This window comes from Sesamum indicum, linkage group LG7, assembly GCF_000512975.1.
Source record: "Sesamum indicum cultivar Zhongzhi No. 13 linkage group LG7, S_indicum_v1.0, whole genome shotgun sequence".
Taxonomy (NCBI): Eukaryota; Viridiplantae; Streptophyta; class Magnoliopsida; order Lamiales; family Pedaliaceae; genus Sesamum; species Sesamum indicum.
In genome coordinates, this window is record NC_026151.1 from 222,005 (window position 1) to 233,214 (window position 11,210).

General features: G+C 34.1%; 1 protein-coding gene across 1 annotated transcript in view; it reads left to right on the forward strand.

Annotated features, from left to right (window-relative positions):
• The window catches only part of LOC105165885 (peptidyl-prolyl cis-trans isomerase FKBP43-like), a 25,286-nt gene extending 16,730 nt beyond the window's left edge, over positions 1-8,556 (forward strand). Inside the window, 1 exon segment of the mRNA XM_011085042.2 lies at positions 8,419-8,556. Coding sequence (XP_011083344.2) covers positions 8,419-8,556 — 138 coding nt within the window.

Sequence of the window (11,210 nt, forward strand, 5' to 3'; positions counted from 1 at the left end):
CCGGTTATTCATTATCTTGTAAAATTATCCTATCCCTGCCTGATGATCCTGGTTGTAATGTGGTTGTAATGTATTAATTACTACTACCATGGCTCTGATACCATTAATAAATAAAATACAGAAATTAAAATAAAGCGAGTAAAAACTTACAGTAGTCCTTATGTAGCAAACTTCTTTTATTTCAATATTTAAGAAAATTAATAGAAATATTTCGAAAATTATATTTAAGAAATATTATGTTATTAAAAAGAGAAAATAAAGTTTTTAGTGATAGTTTCTTTTAGGGATGATATTATAAACGATAGTTATATATATATAAGGAGTTTGATTAAATGAATTCTTAAGAGTTAGTTGATAAATTAAATATATATTTGAAAAGCTTAGAAAGTGTAGTTATTCAAAAAAAAAAAAAAAATAGAATAGAGGTTTGGACTTTAATATAGATGAAATATTAAAATATTGGTGGAATATGTATGAATATTATATAATATTTTATTTAGAGTTTATGATATTCTATATATATTGATTATACGTATAATATTCTATTATAGGACGTGACGACCAAATAGAGGGTTGAGCAGCCCCTTGTGTTAATTGAAGCATTTTGGTATTTGTGGTAAGTATAGCTAATTAAATATATATATATATATTTAAATGTGCAGTATTGTATATATAATATATATTGATTTCTTAGATTTGATTTTGAACTTGGATTTATATTTATATACGTTAATTTTGTATATTTGTTGTTTATATATTTAGTTGTGGACTATTTGTTGGATTACCTTAATACCGGTGGAATTGTTACTATGTGTTATATGTCATTATAATGTATGGACGTGTGAGTGGTATGATTATGTGATCGTATAATTGATTATTGCATTAAATCGAATTAAGAAGTTATTACTGAGAAAGTAATTATTATAGAGAATAGAATGATGAAGTTAATGGTGGTGCTGTTGTGAATTGAAATAAAAGATGGTGCTTATTTAGTTGAAAACATAGTCAATGATTTACGATAATGTGATTAATGATGATGTGGAAAAATAAATGAATTAAGCTAAGTACCATGACAAGTAGCGTACCGAGGCATTCCGGGTAGCGAGGAGTATCCCATGCTGTTAGCTACATATGGTGGTGTTGGGATGCCATATTTGTTGTGATGTCCTGTACTGATATTTCTATATACTGGAATAGAAGTTGGGGGATATCACATACAACGGGTATCTTGTGCTGTATATGATACAACATTGACTGGGATGATGATGACCGACAAAAATATTGACTAATGTACTCCAACTAGAGTAAGTAGGGCCCTTAGACAATAAAGATAACGTTAAATATTATGTCATGGATGGATTTACAATTATGGGTGTGTATTATTCTTTACATTTGTTGTTGCTATACGACTAATATTTTTTAATTGATGTGATTGCATTGTACGTAACTTGCTACTTGTGTGGATATAGATAGGCTTTTTAGCTATACTTACTGAGTAGGCAATTCATTCCTTGCCACATGCTTTTTAGGAGATAGGTCACACTGACTAGCCACATCAGATTTTGAGCCATGCCGTTGTTCTTATTAGGTAGATCAGCCGTAACATCTGAAGTCGGAGTTTTTGGCTGTTTGGTGGTTAGATATTCTCATCTTTTGTCAGGTTTGTGTTTAAAATTCTGGTACTATTTTCCCTTAAGGCTATGTACATGAGGACATCTGGTGAGGGTAAATATAAATTTATGGCGGTATATATTATCTTTTATAATATTTATATATTATATTGATAAAATAGAACTTATTTCACGGGTTGAAAAAAAAATACTTATAGAATGAGTTGTAATTAAGGAAATGATGAAATACTGATAATTAAATGTAGTGAGTAGGGGGTGCTACACATCCAATGCACGCGAATAAATCAAATTAATTAATTAAGCCTCGTGCATCCAATGCACGCAATTAAGTCAAATTAATTAATTGAGCCTCGTGCATCCAATGCACGCAAGTAAACTAAATAAACAAAATTGTATTTTCTCAAACATTAAATCTATAATAATTTATATTTTCTATAAAATATGCATAAATTGAAAAATTCAATTTTTCTGAAAAACAATGAAAAACGGCCCAACCATCGGCCGTCAGCAACAGCGGCAGCCTAGCATCCGCACAGCTGGCCTGCGCGCACTACTTTCCTATGCTCGCTCAGCGCGCGTGCAGGCTCTTGCTCGGCTGCGCGCACGCCATACATTGCCCATCGACAGTGCACTACTACAATGCTAGTTTTTTTTTTATTTTTACACATTAAACTGAAATTAAAATACGTATTTTATCAGAAAATCCAATTTTCATAAAATACTTAAAATCATTCAAAATTGCAAAAAATTAAACAAATTAATTTTCTCACATAATTGTTCAAGAATAAGCAAAAAATATATCATGCTTCAAAAGCAATAAAAAACGTATTATCATGCTTATTCACATAAAATCATAGCCCTTACATCGAATCGGACTCTGATACCACTTGAATGGCACCGTGAGGTACGAGTGGATCGGCCCGGGACTGCGCAAGCGAAAGCGGCGATAATAAAATATGCATAAATTAAAATAGAGACGCAATAAAATCATAATTCCAAGAGGTGTACCCTTGAAGTTCTCGGGCATTCGATGTAGTTAAATAATAAACGACTACATAATTAACGAGGTTAGTGGTTGAATAAATACGAGAGGTACTAAAACGCAAATCAAGAATTACCTCTTTCTTTGATTTACTTTGAACCACCTTCGTTTGATTCGTTTACACAAGATTTCAATGCAGAAATCGTCTAAAGTTGTGTCCAAATCACATCGAAATCGGGATCTCTTAGTTCTTTTTGCTAGAAAAAAACTATGGAGGAAATTACACACCAAGTGTGTATTCAAGAGGGGCGGTCGAGAGGTAGAGTTAGGGTGTAGAAAATTATTTTATGTATTATGTATTCATTTATTAGTTATTTCAAATAACTAATATACATATATATACTTTGAATGGATGCATTAAAATATATCTAGGTTCAATTAACATCCACAAAGTATTAAAATCCTTTATTCCAAATAAAGGATGACTAACATGGCCCTTTCCAAAAGTGAATTTCTTAGTCAATAATTTCCTTTTCTAACAATTTTCACCAATTTAATTAATGGGCTTGGGTCAATTTTAATTAATTAAAATACAAGGCCCAATTAATTAAATTTAATTTAATTAAAATATACTTAATTAAGTTCATCATATATTTAATCTAATTAAATATATGAGCCCAATAACCCTTTATTAAATAATAAGTCTAACTTATTAAATAATAAGGGCAAGCCTAATATAAATTAATTCAATTAATTTATCCTTGGGCTTATCCATCCAATGGATCCATTTCATATATAAGTAATCCAATTATTTATGGAATTAATTCCCAATTAATTCCTCATCCCTTCTCGATGATTTGTGTGTGAGTATTTAGATTCACCTTTCAGATAGACTTGGTCCAATGTCCACCACTATCATTAATTAAGTCCAATTTAATTAATAATTCTCGATCAATCCTTAATCAAGAAAGCCCCGTCACTATCAGTGACCGTCTAGCAAAGGTCCATGACACTAGAGACTAGGCGAAAATTCATGTGAACTTTTAGGTTCTTCCCAAGTCCATACGGGTACGGTCCTTCTGTCTACCGTCTCTCGGCCTTAGTTTAGGGCATAAAATTGGGCATCGATTCTCATCTTAAATTAGGCGTCTATGCTTAATACTTGAGATCGCGTTACGCCAAGTTGCTCGACATACGAATCACTTCTTCCTATTAAACAATTGACTATGGCCATAGCTTTATCGAGTGTAGATGCATCTCCAAGTGCATCTGAGATACCTCTATCACGTTTTGACAGGGGACGGATCCTCTTCTTGGAACTCACCGTCCTCATTACATACTTTGAATGCACTAGGCAAGGCTTATGATGAACATGTTTGAGACACGATCACCTCTTGAACAAATCTAAGATACAGTCATCGCATACACGTGACTGTCGTGAGTCCTCAAGTCTGAGAACAACTCCCGTACTATTGGAGCCGAGGACTCAAGTCATACTGACTAAGCCTATAAGGCTTGCATATGACAATCCCTGCGAGTTAGTTTAGTCGATTTGACACATAGCCAATTGACCTATTAGGATAGCATAGACCTCCCGTGTCTGTCGCCGATGAAACACAACAGTCACCAAATTAATGCGACTCTTAATGCAAGTCTCAATAGGACTCTCAATGCCCAGTTGTGAGGTCCTTGACTTGGAACATTTTAGACCTAATTCTAAACAGTTGATTTCATTCCAGCCATCCAATGCGCAGTCTAAGTGTTGCACTATTGTTAAGGTGGTCTGTGGATATCTATTGTGACGTCCAAATAGTGTTTGACGTAATTTGGTAAGCACAACAGACACGTGTGTCGAAGACGAATACTTACTATATTCATCGGGACAATATTTTTTAAATAAAGATTGCTTGAATGGTTCTCAAAACCGCCAATTCAATTGGCTTTTGATCACCCATTCCAATATCCAAGTCTCAAACCAATTTTAAATTCACGTTGAATGGTGGTGTGGTTTCTTGGAAACGTTCCAAACAGGCTACCATAACGGATTCCACCTTAGAAGCTAATACAAAGCGGCTTCAAAAGCAGCTAAGGAAGCGATTCGAATGAAAAACGACATCTAATAGTTGGGTGTAGTACCTAGCATTGTTGAGCCGGTGGTTATCTTCTACGTTGACAACGGTTGATAGCACAAGCAAACGTCACCGAAATCTCATCACCGTTGTAAACACATTATTAGATGCCACCATCTACTTAGAGAGATAGGGAGCATAGGTGACGTTCAGATGGACCGAGTCAACTCCGCAGAAAACACAACAGATCCAGTAACTTAACCAGTGTCACAAAATTGCTTATATCCAGCATCTTGATAAGATGGGATTGAGGTCGATGGGTGATTGGCTTCAGTTCAATTGGGAGATTGTTAGAATTGGTGACCAGAAACCCAATTAGATTGGCTTGGATGTAATCTATTTTGACAATACACGATATAATGTAATATTATTTAGTTAATAAAAATGAGTGTTCACTATTGGCCTTATCTTTGTGGTGCTAAGTTATAATGTTTAAATTTTCTAACATCACAACAAAGCCCACAGACCATTTAGACAACCCATGTAGTTGGACCGCGTTCACGCCTTGTAAACCTGTGGCCACAGTGGTTGATCGAATAGGAAACAGATTCTTATGTTGAGCAATTAAGTGTAATGCGGTCTCATGTATTAAAGCTTAGATGCCTAGTCCAGGATGAGAACCGACAGTAAATTTCATACTCTAACCTAAAGTTGGGAGATGGGAGACAGAAGGACCGTACCTTCAAAGAATTCGGAAGCTTAAATGCTCACACATGTATTCACCTAATTTCTACTGCCATGAACCATTGCAAGTTGGCCACCCATTGTAACGGGTCTTCTTGATCAATGGGTGATCAAGGATGATTAATTAGATTACATTTAGTTAATCATCTGTATTCACACTAGCCCATGTTTAGGTAGGGTGAACCTAAAGAATCACACATAAATCACCTAGGAAGAACAATGAATTAATTAGAAATTAATTCCAAAAGGTGTAAATAATTGCATTATCTATTGTGGGATGATCCATTGGATGAATAGTCTAAGATTAAAGTAATCAGATTAATTTAATTGAGCATGTCTTAATTAACTAATAAAATGAATTTATTAATTAAGAGACATTATTGGATTAAATGACATTGGGCTGAATTTAGTTTGAATTTTATTAAATTGGATTTAATCAAACTCGTTGGGCCTTGAATTTATTTTAATTTAATTAAAAGAAATTTGGTCCACTAGTCTTCTATGATTTGTCTCTATCTTTATTTTCATATTACGCCTGAGAACACCAAAGGAACACCCCTTAGTTGGACCGTTTAATTTTTTTTATGTATGAGTTTAACATTTTACTCTCTCGCTTGCTTCCGCTAGCGCGTTCTTGGGCCGATCAACTATCCCTTCAACCACACCGTGGAAGATGGATCTAACGCTCTTGCTACAAAGAATTAGATCTGATGGAAAGAAATTGAATCGTTTTGCACTATGGATTAGTGTAAATGATTTCTTCTCATTCTCAACTTGAACCTCATTCAAGGAGGACTCGAAATCCATGGAGAAAAGGAGAAAAATTCATGGCTTTCAGCCACAAAGAGAAAGGAGCTTGATTTGGAGAGAGAAAAAGAACTTTTTGACATAGTGTTGCAGTGTGTTTAAAAGGCCTAGTTTTTTAAACTCCACACACTTAATACATAGATTGGGCTTGTTTTGTTTTAATTTATAAATTAAATCAAATCCAATAATAATCTATTGGGCTTATTATTTAATTCAATTAAATATAAAACCTAATAGAAATCTCATGTAAATATTTAATCCAATTAAATATATACAAGCATAAATATGCATAATTAGTAAATCTAATTTATTAATCAAGCCCAAATAATTAATTAGTCATATTAATTAACTTAAGTCTATCTTCATTAATTAATGAATCCAATCCATTAATTAAACAAGTCCATGTGCTAATTAATTAATGAATCCAGTCTATAAATTAATTAGCTCAAGCCTATTTTAAATTAATCTAATTAATTTAAAAGGCTAAGTCCAGAATTTAATTAATCCAATTATTGGGCTATCCATCCAATGGATTATCCCTAATAAATGATTTCATCATTTATTTTTCTCCATGAATTAGTTTAATTCAATTAAATCAATTTGTTTCTTTCAAAATTAATTCCAAATTAACTCCATTGCTTCCATAGTGAATCAGTGATTTGTGTGTGACTTTTTAGGTTCACCCTCAATCAGACCTGGCTTGTGACCCAAAAAATTAATTTTGTTTTATTTAATTAATTCTTTCATATTATCCCATATCCAGAAATGTTCGTCATCATGGGTGGCCATCTAGCAAGGATCCATGTTACTAGAGTTTAGGTGAATTGTGGCATGAACATTTAGGCTCTGAATTTCATACGAGTATGGGTCTACTATCAATCGTGTATCAGCCTTAGCCTAGGGTATGGAATTGGGCGTCGGTTCCCATCTTGGACGAGGCAACTATACTTATAACTTGAGTCCTTGTTTATCCTACTAATTGAACACAGAAATCTATCCCATTCATTTAGCTATTGTGGCCATAGATTTTAAGGCATAAACGGGTCTGAAAACTTATAGGAGATACTACTATCACAGTACTCACAGGGTGGATTCTATCTTGTAATTCACCATCCCTCTATATGCTTCGACTACATTGGAAAAGACTTATGATGACTATACCTTATGACACAGTTACCGCTTGCCATATCCAAGATACAATCTTCGTATGCACACAACTGCCATGATTACTCCAGTCCGAGGACTAATCTCATACGATCATATCAAGAATCCCAACTACACCGACTAATCCTTAAAAGGCTTCTATATGATGTTTTCTAGGAATCAATTTAGTTAGTTGACTATCTCGCTAACTAACCTACTAAAACAGCATAGATAACCTACATCTCATACCGATGAAATCCTACTGCAATACTTAATGTAAGCCTTTATAGGAACCTCGATACCTTGTCTCGATTGTCAATTTAATATTATTTGATAAAGATTGGTGAATGAAAAACAACCATTCTAATTGACTTTTGGGATTATCCTCGATTTAGAGAATCAGGGCTATATCTTGGATAAGTCGCTCCTAACGGCCTTGCTAGAAGGATCCTTGCCTGAAGAATGTGTGACGTTCGAAAAGGTAACAAGTCCCCTATACAAATCATGGGGTCAAGATGCTATCTCTAGTGGAGAAGCTCAAAAATCTCAAAAGTGGGCTTGATAATAACAAATACATCGATGTGATCCTCCAGTCACTTTCTCCATCCTACAGCCTATTTATTATTAACTAGAACACAAATGGATTTGGGAATTCTACTCATGAGTTAATCAGTATGTTGGTCTAATATGAGGCAACGGTAGCCTGTGGTATTGGTAGGAAAGACATCAACCTCAAAACAGAAAGGTAAGATGGTCAGATGCTAGAAGAGGAAGAAGGAAAAAGGGAAGGTTGTCGCAGCCACTGCTAGCACTCCAAGCTCCCCTATTAGCCCAGTGGAAATTGGTGAAGGAAAAGGGAAGGTTTGTGATTCACAACGGTTGAATGCAAACGTTGTCTGTAAGAAAAATGGCATTGTAAAAGGGAGTACCCACAACTCCTATCAAAACAAATATGTTTATGATTGAAGTGAATATGCTAACTAATTCTGCTTCTTGGATATTGGATACCGGTTGTGTAGCTCACATCTACAATAACTTGCAGGTGCTAGAAAGAAGTAAAGGACTAAGTAAAGATGAGATGATCTTAAGGTTGGGCAATGGCAAGGTCGTTTCTGCGAAAGATATGGGATTTGTGAACATCGTCATTAGTGATCGTGATCGGATCGCATTAACACTCTAATTGGATTATGAAACATAAACAAAAATTGGATAATCATGATAACGGACAGATTTGGCATGCGAGGCTAGACCATATGTCTCAAGATAGGATGAGAAAGTTGGTAGACTCAAAAAGTCTATAGGTAGACGATTTGGATAACCTGCCAACTTGCTTGTCCCATCTAAAAGGCAAAATGAATAAGAAGTCTTTTGTTGGACAAAGCACGCTTGCCAGCAATCTATTAAATTTGATCCATATGGACGTCTATGGACAACTAAATACTCCGATTGGAGGTGAATACTCATACTTCATAACCTTTACCGATGATCACTCACGGTATAGCTATGTTTACCTTATGAGGTACAAGTGTAATGTTAGAATAGGTGATCAAAAAGTCAATTGAATTGGCCTTTATGTAATCTGTTCTGATAATTTCGATGTAATTGTAACATTGTTTATGAATAGAGTGAGTATTCATTATTTGGCAATTGTATTTGTTATGCTCAATGATTATGTTTATATGCTTAACATCACAACAAAGCCCACAAACCAAATTGTACAACCTATGTAGTTGGGCAGTGCATTAGATGATGGCCATGAAACCAACTTTTAATGGTTAGGTTTGAAATGTTCCAAGTCGAGGATCTCGAAAATGGGCATTGAGAGTCCTATTGAGACTTTCACTAAAGTTACATACATTGAATGAGTGTCGTGTTTCATTGGACGTGTATGCAATTTTAGTGGGTGGTTGACAAGGTTGTCAAGCCGACTGAACTGACTAGTGGAAAGTCATCACATGAAAGCCTTGGAGGCTAGGTCGGTATGACTAGATCTTCCTGGCTCTGATAGTATGGGATTAGTCCTTGGACTTCAGGAACCATGGCAATTGCATGCATATGATGGTTGTATCTTGGATTTGACGAAAGATAACTGTATCTTGGATATGGTCATTACAAGTTTTGTTCAGTGCAATTAGAATATGTAGTGAGGACGGTGGGTTCCAAGATAGAATCCGTCATATGTCAGTATATGACAGTCGAGTCTCTTATGTGCTTTGAGATGGTTCTAAAAGAATCAATATGGCCCTGAAACACGAAAAAAGCGTGAAATAAAAATTATGATTAAAACGGTTTAAAAGGGTGTTCCCTTAGAAATATTTGGGCGTTCAGTGTTTCTCAAAAGCATAATAATAAATAAATAAACATGCTAGATAAGTGGCTAGAGGATGAAACAAAAAGCATACAAACAAAATATGAAACTTTACCTTTCGTTTATATAGTTGAGCAGCAACGTGCGTTGTTTCCTTTACGTTCTCCCGTTCACTTTACGATCCAAATTAAAACCCCTCTAATTTTTTCACACCATACTAAAACATAGATATAGTTCTTTTCTATTACTAGATGGAATAAAGAACAAAAAGAGAAACAACTCCAAACTAACAGTATTGATTAGGGCTTTTTGGAATGTTTTAAGTTCTAAATTGAATCTAATTCAATATAGAACAAAAAAGGAGAACATTTTTGGAGAGAAAGGAGAGCAAATTTCGTAGCTTAGGTGATGGTTCTACATGATATGTGTATAGTTTTGTATATTACGTATAATTGAATTCAAAATTCAGTAACTACCAAGTTTGCCTCCAAGGCATTGATACACACATGCATATAACCTCCAACCATAATGAAATAACCACTCCATTATTTTCATCATGGTGAGGAGTTTGAATTCCTTCTTAACTGGCTACAACCTCCTCAAACGGGATTGGACTTCAAATATGCACCGGGCTTGATTTAATCAAATTAAATCAAGCCCAACCAGAGTCCATTGGACAATAATTAATTAAATTAATTTTAGCTCAACTAAGTTCAAAGATTCATTTAATCATAATTAAATAAATCAAAGCCCAAATACTAATTAATTGATCCAATCAATTAATTAAGCCAAACCTTATAAATTAATTGGGCGTCGGTTCCCATCCTGAACCAAATAGCTATGCTTAGTACTTGAGAGGCGTTTACTCTATTGATCGACAGAGGAAATCATTTCCTATTCGACCAATCGTTACGGCCATAGACTTAGAGAGTCTAAACTATCTCAAAGCACATAGGAGATATATCCATCATATACTGATAGGGGACTGATTGTGATGCCCCAAATATTATAATATATAATTGTACGATTAATTGGTAAACTCTTATGAAACTTAGTGATTAGTAAATAAATTATAGGTCATAATTGAAATATAATAAAATTTGAACGAATTAAATTGGAGTTCGTTATAATATTAGGGGGCAACTTATATTAATCAAGAAATTTAGGAAGGATGTGATGGGTATTTTGAGAAAAGTTTAATTAAACAAATAAAATAATAATAATATTATATATATAATAATATATATATGTAAGTAATATAATATATATATTAGTAAGTTATATATATACTTGTAATTAGAGAGAGAGAGAGAATTGAGAATGGGAGGTGGGGCCATCGCCCCCGCCACCTCACTCTCTCTTTCTCTTTTTTTTTCTTTGCCTTTGATACACACACACAAATACACAGCACACAACACACACCATTTTCAACGGAAAGAAAAAAGGAAAAACCGGAGGTACAGAAGTTATAATTATAATTTTTATTAATTTATATAATTATATTTTTTAATTAGTTCGTTTATTAA